Source organism: Camelus bactrianus, chromosome 4 (assembly GCF_048773025.1).
Source record: "Camelus bactrianus isolate YW-2024 breed Bactrian camel chromosome 4, ASM4877302v1, whole genome shotgun sequence".
Lineage (NCBI taxonomy): Eukaryota > Metazoa > Chordata > Mammalia > Artiodactyla > Camelidae > Camelus > Camelus bactrianus.
In genome coordinates, this window is record NC_133542.1 from 49357077 (window position 1) to 49375831 (window position 18755).

The window sequence follows — 18755 nt, forward strand, 5'->3', positions numbered from 1 at the left end:
GTAATTTGTTATAACAGCAATAGAAAACACATACAAGGTGGAAGCAATATAATGATCCAGCAATAGGGGACTGCATGATAGAACCTTGGTTTTGTCAAGAAAATGAGAGATTTATGGGAGAGAGTATAGAGCCACAGTTATAAGCCTAGCTTTGGAGGTGAACAGATCTGGGTCAGACTCTGGTTCTACACTCCTTAGCTGTTGATCCTGGGCAAGCGACCTGCCCTCTCAAAGCTCAATTTCTTCATCTGTAAATCTCATGTGCTTGTGAGAACTAGATGTGCCTGGTACTTAGTAAGCACTCACTAAATGGTAATATCTATTATTGTTATTACCATCATTATTATTGTTACTACCCCACAAAAGGAATTCAAAAGCAACATGACAGTCATCTCAAGGTGAGGATGACTTTATTTTGCTTGTCCTCATTTTCTTAGTTTTCTATAATGGACAATAATTCCTTTGGAATAAGAAAAAAGCAATGAAAGATGAATTGAAACAATAACGTAAAATATTTAGAGTTTTTGAAATGTCTTCACTGCCCCCTTTCCTTCTTCCCTCTCTCTGACCCCTCCCCTTTCTCTCCTCCTGCCCCTCATTCCCTCTGGTTCTGCCCTTCTCCTCCTCCCCACCTCATCCCCTCTGCCCTCCTCTCCCTGCTCTCCCCTCCTCATGCCTCCCTCCTCCTTATCCCTCCCGTCTGTCTTCCCAGCCACACTGAGCTCTCTGGGGAGGGGGCTGTGATCCACAGTCACAACAGTAAATTCCCATTTACTGAGTGCTCACTGCACATCAGGCACGTGGATGCTTCTAAATCAGCGCTCACCTAACCCTATGAAGCAAGTTTATTGGTTATGATGCTCTAGGATGCAAGTAAAAAGAAACCCAACCAACAGTGGCATGAACCCTGAGGACATCTATCCCTTCCTTAACCAGATGTCTGTAGGAGGATGTCACTGTTCTTAGTTCAGATGGTGGCATCAAGGATGCTCTGTTCTGCTCCGCCATCTTTCCTTGGGCTTATTCCTTCATAACTGCAAGACAGCTATTAAGTCCCACTTCTGGGTTCAAAGACAAGAAGCAGGGCAGAGGCCATGGCTGTGAGAGCCTTTATTTTCCTGTGCTTGTCTTTAGGGAAAGGGTGGCTCCCCCAGGAGCTCACCTGCAAACTTACTCCTCCAGACTCACTGAACAAAATGAGTTACGTGGCTACTGCTACCGAAACCGAGCATTCAGCATTTTCAGCCTCTGTAACTGGGGATAGCCTCTGGGCAGCCATTTAAAAGTGTCAGCCTCATCACTGGCCTCACTTTTACAAAAGAAAAACTGGGCATGGTACTCTACTGAAGGTCCCACTGCTAATAAGTGACATAGAAAGGTCTGAACCCACATCTCTTTGACTTCAAGTTCACAAAAGTTTTTCGAAAAGCAATTCTCATTGACAGAGGGCTCTCCACAAGGCACATAACTCTGTCGCCATCCTCCTGCATACATCTGTTCAAAATCTCTTGTGTGCTGACTGCGTGCCAACCCTGGGCTGAACACAAGGGGCCAGAGATGAATGAGGAGGACACAGGCCAGTGCACTCATTAACAGATGATTCCAGGACAGAGTGGTAAGTGCTCCAGAGATTGAATGTGTGAGAACAGAAGCATCAATAGCTAAGACTCAGAAATGTACCCTGACTGATGTCACCTGTTGGGAAGTGGGGAGCAGAGACTCAAAGCTGAATAATTACCAAGCCAGTACCCTGCCCGCCTCCCCATGTGCCTTCTGCCATACACAGCAACCACTGGAGTGAGCAATTCTGACACCTAACCAAGACTTTACCCCTGGTCAGTGTAAGTGGTTTCTCAGTGGTGGTGATTCTCTTCATAGTGTTCCACAGAAACCATGACGAAAGCATAAGGGAAATAAAAGCACTGCCATCTCCAGGAACGCGGACCCTGAAGACCTGCTGTGTTGGTCGGCTCTGGCTGCCATGACAAAACAACACAGACTGGGTGGCTTAAACAACAGACATCTTTTCTCAGTTTTGGAGGCTGGAAGTCTGTGATCAAGGTGCCAGCAGGGCTGGTTTCTGGTGAGGCCTCTCTTCCTGATTTGCAGATGGCCACCTTCTCACTGTGTCCTCACATGGCCTTTCCTCTGTGCACACTCAGAGAGAGAGAGAGAGACAGAGACAGAGAAAGAGACAGAGAGAGAGACACAGAGACAGGGAGATCTGGTGTCTCCTCCTCTTTTTATAAGGACACCAGTCCTATGGATTAGGCCCCCACTGTTAGGGCCTCATTTATCCTTAATTACCTCCTTAAAGGCCCTACCTCCGAATACAGTCACAGCAGGGCTTATGGCTTCAGCACATGGATTTTGGGGGAACACAATCCAGTCCATAACACCTATTCAGTGTTTTTACTAAAAAAATGTTTTGGTCTAATCTAAATTGGGCTCAGCACAGTGTAGACAGCCATATAGAGCATCCAACATCCTAGATACTTATTTTCTTCAATGCTGACCATTTTTCTCCCCTGAACTGAGTTTCCTCAGCTCTCCATTTGGCTATATCTGCAGATGCAGTGAAAGGAAGTGCCAATTTATCACAACTTGGAGAAAAGCCCAGTCAGTCTTCAGTTTCTTCCTGAAGTCCTCTCCTTGAATCCTCCCACTGTAGAAGCTGAAAATACAATATTCACTACCCTGTCTTCTTTGCACCAAGCAGGACCTTGAACCTGGCTTGGCTGGTCTGACTCATCACCTGTGCTTTGAACTGCATGCTGGTAAAGCAAAGAAGAGGGGACCTTGCAGAAGCCATTCTGGCAGCAAAAGCAAGCAGCTAAGCAGTTTCCCGAGGTGGCTGATCTGGTGGCTGCATCTGAATCTAACATCAGAAGGCTGACCACGTAAACTATGGACTGTGGGTTCATGGTGGTGGCAGTGGAGTCTCTGCAGGGCCAGTTCTGCAGGACAGTTGCCAACATCATCCCAGCTACATGGCCCCCAAGGCGGGATCTGGACCCTCTCACATACTCCCCAATGCCTTAGAGCAAATTCCTTATCTGTGTAAACTAGAGTAAATTTCTGACACTTGCTACTAAGAAGTCTGGCTGATGCCTCTATGTCATCCGGAAGGAGTGGTCTTGCTGCTAGCTTCCTACTAAGCACAAAAGATGCTGCAAACTTCCTTTTTTTTTTTCCTAAATAAACTTCTTATTTTAGACATACAGAAAAAAATTGCAAAGATACCACAGAGAATTCTCCTATATTTCATACCCAGTTTCCTCCAGTATTAATATCTTGTATTAGCATGGTACAGTTGTCACAGTTAATGAACCATTACTGACACATTACTAGTAACTAAAGTCCAAACATTATTCAGATTTCCTTAGTTTTTACCCACTTAAACCAGAGTCCTTTTTCTGTTCCAGGATCCCATCCAGGATATATTACATACATTGTCGTGTCTCCTTAGGTTTCTCTTGGCTGTGACAGTTTCTCAGACTTTCCTTGCTTTTTTTTTATTATTTTTATTTTTAAAAATTGGATATATAACTGACGTGTAACTTTAGAGTGTCCCTGTTGTTGACGGTCAGTTTGAGGAGTACTGATCAGGTGTTTTGAAGAATGTCTTCCCACTGGGATTTGTCTGATGTACTTTTCTGATGATGAGACCGGGGTTATGGGTTTAGGGGAGGAAGGCCACAGAAGCAAAATGCTTCTCATCACATCCTATCAAGGGAGCCTCTGGTCAGGATGACTTACACTGTTGATGTTGACCTTGGTCAGCTGACTGCGGCGGCGTTTCTCAGATTTTGTCACTGTCAAGTCACTTTTTTTCTCCCTTTTCATACTGTGCCCTTTGGCAGGAGGTAACTATGTGAGGCCCCGAGATTAACAAGCAGTGAGTTAACACTCTGCCGCTTCCATTTATTTATTCAATCATTTATATCAGTACGGACTCATGGGTGTTTATTTTATATTTCGGTTAATCATCCATACTACTTTATTTTGTTCCTCCTGTGTCCCACTGACATACCCCCAACTGCACCCCTCACATCAATGTGGGGTTTAAAATTTTTTTTAGCACTTTCTGACTTTTTGGCATTACAAGCTATTGGCTCAACTTGTGTATCTCCTGCACCATCCTAGCACCAGCCATTTATTCATGGATCCTGGTTCCTTTTACTGGAGAGTGCATTAGAAACCAAGATTTGGGTGCTAGGTGTGTTTGCTGCTACTGAGGCACTGCTGCCATTTTGAAGGCACTCTCAGTTGAGAAGGCAAGGAAATACATGTGTATATATACTCATACCAATAAGTATTTCTTGATGTAGTCATCTGTGTCCATATTAAGTTAAACATGAATTCACACTGATATCTCCAAACACATGATCACACTGATCATTCTAAGCCATCACCCCTTGCTTACTGTAAACTCCCACTAAAACAAGGAGACACCCGGCTCCTCCAGCTGCCATCCATATGTACTCGATGGTTCAGTTCCAGCGGTTTCAGAGCTGTTAACCTGCATACTTGTGGGAACAACTCTGTCAACTAAAGTGCTTGTATACTGTTAGTTTTGCAGACTTCGCTGATTTCCAGAGTTGCTTAGGGTGCACCTTTTTCTCCCATCCCTTTCAGTGAGCTTTTTTCATACATTTGTACAAAATTCTCTTTTTCCCCTGGTAGGCAGGTTTCAGTCCATGTAGAGTCAACCTCAGATGGTCTCTGGGACCCTTTCTTTCTCCAGACTTCCCTTCCTCTCTTCTACTCTTCTGCCCTCTTCCTGGACCCTGGTTTCATCCTGCTCCCCTTCACCTGGTGTAGGCCAAGGAATACAAGTTTTGTCTCTAGCCTGAAGGTGCAAAGATGTGTTCTTACAATCAGGGGGTGATGCTCTAAAGATCTTTGGGGGATAAGGTCCATTTTCCTAGGTCCTCCAGAGGAGAGAAACTAGGGTACAAGAAAAACTTTCTCAAATGTTCGTACATCCTCTCATCGCATTACTTCAATATGCTATTGTGTTAACATGACCGTCATCTGCAGGCAGGAGGGTGGAAAGGAAGACAGGGTGTGAACGGGGTTGGAGGACACCATCCTGCCACATGGAAGGCTGTGAGGACAGGCTGCGAGGCTGGGTGGGAATCAGTCATGCCACAGCCATGCCACAGTTCTACAAGATATAGATTTTCCAAAATCAAATCATTACGGAAACAAAATTTCACTTGCCTTGAAATATGTTCTTCAAATTTCTCTATTATGTCTATTTTTAAAAAGTCATCAGAGTAATACTCCAAAAAACCACCCACTCCTCCTTAAAATGTGATCTAAATAACATTCTCATAGTTATAATAGTCCCTGTGGCTCTAGGGTAGTGGTGGGGGCCTGAAGTTGGAAATGACAGCTTCATCACTTCTGTCCCTGGGGATGACGAGGGAGCCTGACAGCTGATCACTTTTTGCCTTTGATAAACACCCTTCTTATTCTAATTACACCTTTCCCTAAGGTAACTTTTCCAGCTTCCCCCCTCACCCGACTCCTTACATCCCTGTTTAAAAGGAGCCTATTTGGACAGCTTGTGAACAATGTGCTTCAGGATGGTTTAATCGGGGAAAGGAAACGTGTAGCGGGTCTTATCCGGGGTGAGCGTCTCAAGCTTCTAAGATTATCTCCCTGACACCTCGTGACCCATCTTCTTCACGCCACCTTTTAATTTTGGTAGCAATTATGGTGTATATGGATAATGCCCATTAGCATATTCATGGTCATCTCTTCATATTTATTGTCCGCATAACTCATTAATCTTCATCTATTTTGCGTGCTTGACAGCTCAATCTATTTTGCAATCTCTGGGAAGCAGCCATAGCGCCCCAAAGCCTTTGTTTCCTGTAAATAAACTGTGTTGGGGACCAGAGGACAATGGTGCATCCTGTGGTGATTGACACCAGCCACGGCTACTAATCAGGATGGGACTTCATTGCCAGCTGAGTCGAGTGCATTATGGGGCCATTGTTCCAATGCTTCCAGGGCAAGAACACACACAGCCAGTCACCTTCACAAGATGGGTTGATTGTTCTTCAAGATTAGACTGAGTTGCCTTATTATCTGTCCCAGACAACAAGGCATCTCACCCAAACAGACACATTTGCAGGAATGGCCGGTATAACAGACAGATTTGAATTGCTAATGTATAATCTGCCCGGCACAGATGTGCAATGAATATTTGGATGTTGTTTTGCCCGTCAGTTGAGGAGGCTGAATTGATGAGGTGATGAGTATTCAATGATGGGTCTTGGACATTGGCCAATGGCAGAGTCTTGAGCACTTGCGCTGAAGATAATCAGATTACCCCCCAAGGTGCCTTTGCAGTAATTCGGCAGCAAATTCTGTTACAGAGACTGCTTGGTGGAAAGTTCCTTTTCCTTTCTGGTGCCATTAGATGCTTTGTTGTGTTTTTCAGACTTGGGACAGGTATAGAAGTTGCCTTAATTGTGTCCTTACCTGCCAACTGTTGGGACTGTGAGTGATGTAGAACCGACTGCTTGGGTTTGAATTGGCCATTTTTGAGCTATTTTTCTTAAGCAATTTGTGCCTCAGTTTTCTCATCTGTTGAAATTGAATGAAAAATTCTATCAACCATATAGAGCTGCTACAGAGCTGATATCCATAGAATAAGTCCTAGCACAGTGCCTGGCTCATAGTAAGTGCTCAACAAATACTAACTATAAACATAGCATCGGTCATTTGCTTTCAACAGTACTGTGGTCAAATAGGTTGGATACATTCGAAATAAAGTTAAACTACCTTAATTACCTCAGGATTTCTCCTAGTCTTTACTCTGCTATATTGCCTGGTAGCTTTCCAATTGTATGGACCACTTCCCACACTTATATGACCACGGAAGCCTTTTCTCCAGAGCACTTTACACCTTATTTTGTTCAGAACATACAATAGGAAAAGCTGCCCCAGAAGATGATAACACAGCATTTGTAAAGTTTTGAAAGAAAAACATATGATTCAAGAATTTTCTATACTATCAAGTTATTTATATGTGAAGGCAATGGGAATTCATTAGGCAAATGCATGTATTCTCTCTGAAAAAATGTCCCTAGGAAGAGGACAATGACTGAAAAAGGAACTCCCGAATGGCAAACAAGAACTTGTAGGAATCAGTAAGACCAGTTGATTGTATCAAAATAAGTCTAAACAACTACAGCAAGTATCTTGTCAAAACTGACATCAAAAGATAAAAAAATTTACCGCAAAAGACCCAGAACTGCCAAGGCTTCCTGTGGGAAAAAAAAACAAAGCTAGAGGCATAACCCTTCCAGGCTTCAGAAAATACTACAAACCTACCGTAATCAAAATGCATGGTACTGGCATAAAAACAGACATATAGATCAATGGAACAGAACAGAGAGCCCAGAAATAAGCCCACACACCTATGGTCAATTAATCTAGGATAAATGAGGCAAGAATATACAATGGAGAAAAGATGGTCTCTTCAGCAAATTTTGTTTGGAAAGCTGGACAGCTGCATGTAAATCAATGAAATTGGAACATTCTTTCACATCCCACATACAAAAATAAATTCAAAATGGTTTAAGATCTAAATATAAGACATGACACTATAAAATCTCCTAGAAGAGAACATAGGCAAAACATTCTCTGACATAAATCATAGTAATACTTTCTCAGTCTCCCAAGGTAAAAGAAGTAAGAGCAAAAATAAACGAATGGGACCTAATCAAACTTAAAAGTTTTTACACAGCAAAGGAAGCCATAAACAAAATGAAAAGACAACCTATGGACTGGGAAAAAATATTTGCAAACGATGCAACCAACAAGAGGTTAAATTCCAAAATATATAAACAGCTCATACAGCTCAATATCAAAAGAACAAACAACGCAATCAAAAAATGGAAAGAAGACCTAAACAGACATCTCTCCAAAGAAGACATACAGATGGTTAACAGGCACATGAAGAGATACTCAACATTGCTAATCATTAGAGAAATGCAAATCAAAACGATATTGAGGTATCAACTCACACCAGTCAGAATGGCCATTATCAAAAAGTCTACAAATAATAAATGCTGGAGAGAGTGTAGAGAAAAGGGAACCCTCCTACACTGTTGGTGGGAATGTAAATTGGTGCAGCTATGGAAAACAGTAAGGAGGTTCTGTAAAAAATTAAAAATAGAGCTACCATATGATCCAGCAATCCCACTCCTGGGCATATATCCAGAAAATATAAACATTCTAATTCAAAAAGATGCATGCATGGCCAGCAGCACTATTTACAATAATCAAGACATGGAAACAACCCAAGTGCCCATCAACAGATGACTGGTTTAAGATGATGTTTTATATATATGTTTTATATATGTGTGTATATATATATAATGGAATATTATTCAGCCATAAAAAAGAATGAAATATTGCCATTTGCAGCAACATGGTTGGATTTATAGAATGTCATACTAAATGAAGTAAGTCAGACAGAGAAAGACAAATATTATATGTGGAAACTAAAAAATAATATAAATGAATCTATACAGAACAGAAACAGACTCACAGACATAGAAAACAAACTTATGACTATCAAAGTGGAAAGGGGCAAATTAGGAATATGAGATTAACAGATACAAACTACCATACATAAAATAGATAAGCAACAAGGATTTACTGTAGAACATAGGGAATTATATTCAATATCTTGTAATAGCCTATAATGGAAAATAGTCTGAGAAAATACGTAACTGAATCACTTTGCTGTATACCAGAAATTAACACAATGTTGTTAATCTACTACACTTCAATTAAAAAATATTAAAACATTTAAAAGAGACTATTTATATTGAAATAATGGGACAATGGCATACATCAATGCAGATCAAAAGAATAAAGAAGGGGAAAGGAAAACCAAATGTCTTTTTTTAAGAGAAGGAAAAGGAAGGTAGAAAAGATATACATCTATTTAATAAAGGTATAATAAGAACAACCCCAGTAGTCTTTAATAAAGACTCTTAAAAGTCTAGTAAATCATTAAAGATCAATGCCTTTAGATATGAGGGAAAAAATCTCCTAAACCCAATGTTTCTCTGCTTGTTAGACAAACAAAAATAAAGTGAAATATTCAAAATTAAAATATGGGTAAAATATGATCATTCAAATGTGAACATAAAGAAGTCAGATTTGGCAACATTAATATCAAACAACGCAGAGATATACAAGTCACAGAGTACAAAACTGTAAACAATTTCATTTCTTCATCCCCAGGCCCTTGCACAAGGTAGGTCATAAATAGATACTAGCAAGATGTACTATGGAAGTGGAAGCAATGGGCAAAAGGTTATGTGGGATAGCTCATCTACCAGGGCACCTTAAGCATAAGTTAAAGGGGTCATTTTTTAATAGGAAAGGACACCTACTTTATCTTCCCATCTCACCTTCTTTGGGAACTGCTTCCTCTTCCTTCCTCTGTACACCCTGGACTCTCTTCTCCCAGCTATACGATTCCTACTGCTGTGTGATCCTGGATCCTGCCCACAGTTAATGGGAGCCAATCTGAGCCTGGCAAGCCATAGTACCTTCCCTCCCGACTTGCTTCATTAATTTAAGGGAAGGCACCTTAACCAAGAAGGGTCCATCACAGTCCTTCAGTGATGTCTTTTCAAACTCTGAGAAAGAAGGCTGGTTCCTCTTTGGTGATGCAAACAGTAAGATGGAGGCTCTCAGCTGCTATGGGTGACGGTCAGTCATATTTCCTGTCATGAGAAATAAATTAGTCTATAATGAATAACATTGATAACATACATTTCTAAAATGGCATTCTAGAGGCATTTGAATTCTTGGTTCCATGTGAACCTCAGGCCTGGCTACATCCTTGCACTTGCTGCACTTCCTCTGGTTCAGTGCAACTTTTCCTTGAATGATCTAATAATGGAAAGTTGTAGCTGTAGCTTCTTAAAAATTTTCCTTTTCTGCATAAGCAGCAGTTGGGTTTCTGTTGTTTGCAACCAAAAGAATCCTCACTAATACAGTCACCTTGTTAAAGTTTTTAAATAGTGGTACATATGTCCTGACATATGATACTGTATTACTCTGTTGAACTGAAGTGTTAAGTTAGGTTCCCAGGTTCCACAATACAAAGGGAGCACATCATTTGGTTGAAAGCAAGCTGGACAACATGATAATTTGGTTTGAAAATAAATACCACCAGTTGGTGAACTTTAAAAAAAAAAACTGCTTTTTTTTGTTGTGTTGCTAGGCAGTTTTGCAACCCTTAACATATGCCTATTTTTTTTCCATTATTTTTCCATGTTTTTTCTTTTTAAAATTTTAAATATTTGCTTTTAGTATTTAAATTAAATAATTTTTCAACTCAGCTGCTAATTGTAGCAAACAGTTGGCGCAATCATAATATATAATAGTAAGGGATTGATTAGAACAAACTTTACATCCCAAATAGGGCAATACTTGGATACACTAATGTCTAAAAACATATTGTAAAAACAAAAGTGACCAATAAGGTTATTTTATGCTTTAAGTTTGATTTCTTTTTCTTCTGAGAAAATCAGCTTGTATAGTATCAGAAAATACAAGCAAACAAAAGAAAAATTTAATGCCTACTGGTAATCACAACCACCTGGGGACAACCAACGTGACCACCTTGGTGTATAGTCTATTAGAAACTTTTATAATTACATATACATATATATCCTCATATCTATTCATTTAGAAAATCTTCTTTCCTATAAAAATGGTACTACATCCCATACGCTTTTTTAAAATCAACTTTTGGAGATACAATTTACATGCAATGATATACACTCATTGTAAGCAAACATTTCACTGGTTATGACAAAGTTACACAGCTTGTAACCACCACCATAATAAAGACCCAGGACACTTCCATCATCCCTCAGAATTCCTTTGTGTCCTCTCCTAGTCAATCTCTCTCTCTCACCCTGGGCTGGAGGTAAACAGTGATCAGCCTTCTGTCACTGTAGATTAGCTTTGCTTTTTCTTTATTTAAGGTTTCATATCCATGGAATCACATAATGTGAACTCTTTTGTGTCTGACTTCTTTCATTAAGCATGCCTTTGAGATTCATCCACATCATTGTGCTTATCAGTAGTTCCTTCCTTTTCATTGCCAAGACGTATTCCATTGTATGTATGAATGTACCATAATTTGTTTATCCATTCACCTGTTGGTGGACTCTAATATTTAGGTTTTGACTATTAATGAATAAGGCTGCTGTAAATATTAGAATAAGTCTTTGTTTAGATATGTGCTTCCACTTATTTTAGGCAAAATACCTAGAAATGGAATTGCTGCATCATGTGGTAAATGTCATATTTAACTTTACAAGGAACTATCAAACTACTTTTCAAAGAGTTTCTTCCATCTTCCATTCCCATCAGCAATGTGTGAGAATTCCAGATGCTCCACATTCTCAGCAACATTTTTACTGAGAGTCTTTAATTTTACGAGTGTGCACTGGTATCTTATTGTGGTTTTAATTTGCATTTCTTTGATGACTTGTGATGTTGAACATCTTATCATGTGCTTATTGGCCATTTGTATACCTTCTGTGAAATGGCCGTTCAAATCTTTTGCCTACTAAAAAATGTGGGTTATTTGTTCTTCAGCTTTTGAGTTGTAAGACTTCTTGATGTATCCTGGATGCAGGTCTTTATCAGCAATATTAAATATATTTTTCCATGTTTTTTGGAAACATGGAACATTTTCCAGTCTGTGGCTTTTTTAATTTAAAAAAAATCAGTGTCCTTTGAAGAGCAGTTTTTAATTTTGGATGAAATCAAACTTACCAATTTTCCCCTTTATGCTTTGTGCTTTTGGGGTCCTATCAAAGAAATCTTTGACTACTTCAAGGCTGTATCTCCTTCCATTTTCCTAACTTCTGCAGTCTAGCCCTCATGTTTAGGCCTACGATCCACTTCAAGTTCATTTCTGTATATAGTGTGAGGTAAAGGTTGAGGTTCACTTATTCTCCGTATGGATATCCCAACTATTTCAGCACCATTTCTTGAAAAGCCTGTCTTTGCCCCATTGAATTACCTCAGCACCTTTAGCAAAAATCAACTGACCACATATGTGCCAATTTATTTCAGAACTCTATTCTGTTGATCTCTTTGTCCATCCTTACTTTAGTAACTGTCTTGACTTTTGGGGATACTGAGTTAACAACTCACAAACTGAGAGGGAAATACTCCTTGTTGGGGTTGCTTAAACGTTCTATCTATCTCCCCATGACGTGACTGTCCCTGGTGAAGGCAGACTTCCAATGCTACTCTTAGTGGGATGGCAACAGACTGGGGCAATTTACCTAGACCTGTGAGACTGTCTTCATCTCTAATAAGCTCGTGGCACTCTTAACAGTTTACACAGCAGCTTCACATCCTGTCTCACCCATATACTGATTCAGGCCCTCTCACTCACTCTTACATTTGTCCATTCTTCACAACCACCTTGTCGGGTGGGCTACTTTGACCTTCTTATATCCATTTTACAGAAAAGAAAACCTAGACTTTAGGATTATCACCATCAGGACACCGTATCATAGTTATGGGATCCTGGAATTCTAGCTTAAGTAATACAGAAAAGCAAAGGCCAATCTGACTTTATCATCTTAGCGGTCTGCTATAATTCTGCCTGCCAACTTCTTGAGTGAGTGGCAGATCACAAAGGTAAGTCACACCTGTGCTACACCTGGGCCCTCCTCTCCAAAACACCAACATACACACACATAAACAGATATATATATACACAACCCCTAAGAGACTTCAAGACTACATTTGTCTCAAATGACATCAGAGTGGCCTAGTGATGTGCTTGCAAGATATTTCAGCATTTGCTTGTGGTCCTATTTCTGGGCCCCTAGGCCAATTCACCTTTATTGTGAGCCCCAGCCAACCCCCAGTCCTCTAGACAAGGACAGAGCGCTGGCTCCAGCAGCCCCTTGGCTCAGGAGTTAGCATGGTAAAATCCTTCCCCTTCTTCCCTCCCAAGGGTTGCTATTTAATCAGAGGACAGGTTGGAAACTGGATCTGTCACTGGGAAAGCTCTCTACCCCTTAGCTGGCAGGCACGAGTGCACTGGTGTACAGATGGTGGCCCCCTTACAGGCTGTTGGGGACAGAGCTGCAGTGGGGCTGAGGTTAGGAACGAAGGAGTAAGGCATTCACAGAAAGTGGCAGGAGATAAGGGGTTTTTGGTAAAAGTGGAGGTGGTGTGAGGGGGCTTGGAAGGGAGTTAGAGGAGGGCTGCAGTTGTCCCTCTGTGTGACCTTAGGCAGGTCCCTTCCTCTTTTGGGGCCTCAGTTTTCCCGTCTACGTAAGATCAAGTTAGGTTGGGTGACCTCTGGGATCCTATTCAGCTCTGAGTGGATTTGATTCTGGGAGTTGCAAATGCGAAGAAAGGCGGTCACAGGACAGTTAAGTGATGTTGGCAGAGGTGGACAGAGAAGGGCTGCTGGTCATAAACAGAGCTGGGGGCCAAGTAGAGAGCAGGGCAGTGAAGTGTCCAGGTGCCTCATTTTCTTTATGGAAGAAGAGATAGAACAAGATCGTGGGAGTAAGACTCTCATACTGGGCAGGTTAGAAGGTGGTAAGCATTTACTGACGTGGCATCTGTAGTACAACGCAAAGAACTCTCAACCTGGTCCAGGGCTTCCAGGCGGTAAGCCTTAGCTTTTTCACAATAAGCATGGCTACAATAATTACCTGGAACAAAGCTGTGAAGAGCAAACGAGACAACCTAGAAAGAGTTCTGCCGACTGCAAGGGCTGCCCAAACAGGGGTTCAGTATCATTAGTCATTGGATCATTTCCAAACAGTAAGAACAATACTGCTCTCCCTTAGCTAAGTGGGCAAATGTCTTTTATACGTACATCACTCCACCCTCACCACCATCTTATGAGTGTGTGCATGTGCAGAATCTGAGCTAACTGGTGGAGATCCATGGAAGGCCATGAAGGGTCAGGGGTTGCACCCATGTGCACAGGTGAGTGACTGACACAGGAAAATAGTGACCACCTTGAGAGAGGGTGCATGGATCTCCAGCAGCTGGCTTGGTTAGGGCGGAGGCAGACTGAAGAATGGTAAAGTGGATGGACTTGGAATCTGAGAGCCTTGAGACGCTGCCCATCCCTCCAGGCTATGTGACCCAGCCAGCTTGCTTAACCACACTCATCTATAAAGGGAAGAATGCCAACACCTCATAGAACTGTTATGATTAAGTGAGTTGTCTGTTAAGTGTCTCACGTCATGCCTGGCCCAGAATGAGTGCTAGGAGAACTACTATTGATACGGTCCTGGACAGTTTCCTTCAGTGTTCCACGCTTCTATCTTCCCTAACTTCGGCTTTGTTTCGGAAGCTGTGAGTATCTCCTACAGGCGAAGCTCCATCTTAGGTCCAGAGGCAGGAGTTAATGCAACAGGAGGCTACACATCCTTCTCAGATCTGTGATCTTACTGTCACCTGCTGGGGCTTAATACAGGGAAGGGAAGTTAGACTCAAGGCCCATAAACCCACGTAGTCCATTTTGGAAGGATCTGCATAAAAACAGTCAAATAGGCAAAAGTTTCAATGCTTGCAATGGGTAAGCATCAGTTATAACTCAGAGCGTGATTGAATCTGTCTGTCCTAAACTTAGTGGTCAGAGCCACTGGGCCTTTCTGGAAAGGCTGCAGTTCCCTGAGAAACATGCACTAAGCCACAAAAAAATGGGACGACCTACTTTCCTGGATGGCAAGCTTTCACAACGCCAAAAGGAAAGAAAACTCAACTGAACTCTTCACTCCATAGAAGGCTCAATAAACCTGACACTGGTACAGTCATTTCATTTCATAAAAATACTCCTGTGGTACAGACTAATACAATAAATCTGATCCCAAAACTTCATCCTCTAAAGAACCCCAAAAGAACAGTACAGCAGTGCAGCATGAATCCACACAGAACTCCCACCGTAATCTTCAGCAGCTCCAAATTGCAAAACAACTAGCATTTATCTAGCCCATACTAAGTTCAACTACTCTTTCAAGTACTTTATGTACGTAACGGTAATCCAGCATAACCACCCTCTGAGGAGAGTATGGTAGTACAGTTATCCCACTTTACAGATGAAGAAGCTGAGGCACAGAGATTAAGCAATTTGCCCGAAGTCACAGGCTCTTAGGCTCTCAGGTCTGTTCTCTTAGAGTTGGTTAATGTGGAGCTTCTGGCTAGTGATCTTTGCTATTTAAAAAAAAAAAAATGAATTTAACATTACAGGTATGTTGAAAGGTGCTTTATGCTTATTTGTACTTAGACCAACAGGTAAATGATGAACTGTAAGACTGGTCAGTGCCGTGAGGGCCAGAGCACGTGGAAGAGCAGGGGCACTTCCAGTTTGGGAGGTGGGTGAAAGGCCAAGGAAAGCTTCACAGCAGTGGCATCTGAGGCAGGCCTTGGAGGATAAAAAGCACTTGTGGTCTTACACTGAGTAGGAGCTTACTTAAGAAAACACAAGCATTAACAAAGCTGATGACTCAGATGACATCATGAAACAAACCATAAACAAGATGCACACTGCGTGTGTGACAATATCCATTCACTCCGATGCCCAGTTTACTCTAGTTTCTGACTTGAGGCTTGGCTGTCCACACTCTTACCACCACCACAATAGATCATGGAGGCCAAAATCTCATGTTCTGTCTCTTCCTATGTTAAACATCTTTTATTGCCATGTCTATGTGCAAAAACACAATAAATCATCTTTGTAAAAAAACAAAAAAATAAAGAGCATTCTTGCTATGGGTCCAGGCAAAGGCATGACTAACAAAAATTTCCCAAGAGGTCAGTGAACACTGAGGTGGACCGATTTAGGGAACTACAGTAACTTCTCATTATGCAATGAAACCAAATTAATCAACTATGATGATGACACACTTTAAAACCAAATAAGGCACAATATGATTCAAAATTTACAGGTAGAGCAACAATAATCTAGAGAAAATATAATTAAAATATTCTGCTGAACGTGGAATTGTACCATACTTATATCTTAATCAACAATGGTAAGACTTAGAATTATTACAGCATAAAAAGATGTTTTTCTGAAAAAGCACATAGTGGAGTGTAGGGTACAGGAAGGTGGCTCAGGTTTAAGATTCTAGTATATTTAAAAAAATTTCTTCTGCACTAGATTCTAGTTTTTTTCTTTGGTTTCAAAACTTGGTCTACAACTAACAAATTAATGAACATAGCATAAAGACCTTAAAAAAATCTGATTATACCAGCAGTTTGGTGACATATTGGTAGAGCTGTTCAGTAAATGCTTCAAGAGAAAACTTCTCTTTCACCCTGGCTCTTCCAGCCAGTCCCATTGTGGCTTTTAAGGAAGGTTCATGGATGAAATTTTCCATTGCTTCTGAGAAGTGCACTGGGTCAGGCTCACAGAGAAACCCTGTGACATTGTGGACGATGGACTCCAAGGGCCCGCCTGAATTAACAGCGATGACCGGGCACTGCATGTACATGGCCTCCAATGGGACAATGCCAAAGTGCTCGTTACTTGGTGTGTAAAGCACACATGTGCAGCCGCGGAGGAGTGAGATTTTCTGTTCGTCCGAGCAAGACCGCAGGAAGGTCACATACTGGCCAAGGTCAGAAAGTTGGACCATCTTCTTCAACTCCTCATAGTGTTGTACGTTCTCCAGGACTCTCTCATCATAACCACCTGCCATGATCAGATGAACTTTGTCCCAGTCCTGGGATGTCAACCTTCCACGTAGCTTTACTAGGGCTTCCAGTGCCAAAGTCAGATTTTTCTTCCTTTCATATCTGTTGATGGAGAGAAACAAGAATTTCTTCCCCTTAGGGACTAGGTCATCAAGCTTTTCAGGAATAGCTGAATCAAAGCGGGTGATATTCAGAGATGGGTAGAGGACATCGGGGTCTATGTGAGACAGGGACTTGAATGTTTCCTTAAAAATGGCAGCTGTGAACCGGCTGTTGACCAAGATGCAGTCTGCCATGCCTGTGGTGTATTCCTCTACCCAGTCAATTGGAGCCCTGTATAGGCGCTTAAAAAAAGAATCTCTCCTGGTGAGAAGCAGATCTGGGAAGTGACAGTAAAACAGGATTTTCTTACGCCGTCTGGCCAGCTTGAACACTGGGATACAGGCAGACACCTAGCCAAAGCAAAAATCAACAGCAGATAAAGCGGTCAACTAAACTTCAAACAAATCAAAAGTACAGACACTTACCCTGCCTGCTTGTCTGTAGGCCCCTCATGGGCAATGTCACGTTCTGCCTTGTGCTTCCCCAAGGCTCTCACCAGGTACAATGCCTGTTATATACAGGGCTGGTAGACATTTTCTGGATGTGTGCTAAATATTAAAGCTGCAAGTCCAGTGGTTTCCTCTAGAACAGTAGTGTCCAATGGAAGTAAAAATTCAGTAACTACATTAAAAACTTTTTAAGGGTTAAATTTATTGTAATATATTTTATCTAAAATACTATCACTTAAAAATGTAATCAATATCCATACTGGACAGAGCCACTCCAGTATCTTCTTCCACCTAAGGAAATGAATGAATGAACTATAGTAGATTAGCATGTAGGCTCTGGAATTAAGATTGCCAGAATGTGAATTTCAGCTCCACTAGCTAGTCGTGCAACCATGACCAAGTAATTAACCTCTCTGGGCCTCAATTTCTTCTTCTGTAACTTGGTGACAATTATAGTTTTTAAAAAACCTATACAGTTGTTGTGATTATTAAATGCACCAGAATATGTGAAACATGTAAGAATTCTGCATATCGTATGTGCTCAATATTTATTGAAATGTTAACCATGATCATTACTAGAGACTTTACTGTTAGGTAATCTTTACAAGTCACTTAATCTCCAGCTCACTTAACATTTGAAGAAAGTGAGCTTTACGGATATTGAGGGATTTCTCCAAAGCGACTTAGAAAGTAGCAGATATGGAACTTGGATCCAGGTCTCCCACTTCCAAGCTCAGTTTTCCTCTGTTCACTACAGTTTCAGCTGCCTCACCTTACCGACTAGTTACACACACAGGATGTTTGGTAAATGCTCAGGCTGCTTAAAAAGCAGCAGCTACCACACAAGCAAGGATGATCAAAAGTAACTCAGAAGTAACAATTAAAAAAACACAAACATAATGCCACTTCCACCTATCAGTTTGGCAAAGATTAAAATGGTCGATAACAACCAATGTGCACAAGAGCACAGAGTAGTGGCTCTACCATCGTGGGAGAGTAGATCTGCCTCTTTGGAAGGCAGATTTGGCAAAAGCTATTGGCATTTAAGAAGTACAACTCCTTGACCTACCAATTTTATTTCCATGAATTTACTCAAAGGCTATGCTTGCAGAAGTACAGAAAAAAAGGTACAAGGATGTTCATTACAACGCTGATGTATTCACCAAAAAACTGGTCACACTGTTAACGATGTTTAACAAGAATTGTTTAAGTTACGGTATATTCAAACAAAAGGAATTTTCCAGCCACTATGAAGAATGAAGTGAATCTCTAATATTGATACATAAGGATATCCCAAGCAAAAAATTTTGGTGAGAAAAAAGTAAGTTGTCTGATAGTACGTGTGTCACAATTCTCATTATTACAAATAAACTGTTCCTATGAACACACACACTTGCTACTGTAGTCACAATATGTGAAAAGATACAGGAGAAAAATTGGCTGTTTCTAGGGAGT

The 18755-nt window shown here is 41.1% G+C and overlaps 1 protein-coding gene across 12 annotated transcripts in view; it reads right to left on the reverse strand.

The window, feature by feature from the left end:
* The window catches only part of ALG2 (ALG2 alpha-1,3/1,6-mannosyltransferase), a 42685-nt gene that overhangs the window by 22655 nt on the left and 1275 nt on the right, over positions 1-18755 (reverse strand). For 4 of the 12 annotated variants that reach the window (XR_012506451.1, XR_012506452.1, XR_012506450.1 and 1 more), the window contains exons 2-3: positions 16305-17201; positions 9450-9767 (exon numbers count right to left, since the gene is read on the reverse strand). Coding sequence is in view for 2 of the 12 variants with exons in the window: in XM_074361897.1 (XP_074217998.1) it covers positions 9759-9767; positions 16305-17201 (906 nt within the window). In the remaining 10 variants the exon portion in view is untranslated. Of the gene's footprint in view, positions 1-691; positions 6604-7477; positions 9768-15712; positions 17202-18755 lie in introns of those variants that run through there. The other 8 variants (XR_012506456.1, XR_012506457.1, XR_012506454.1 and 5 more) reach the window with 7 other exon arrangements.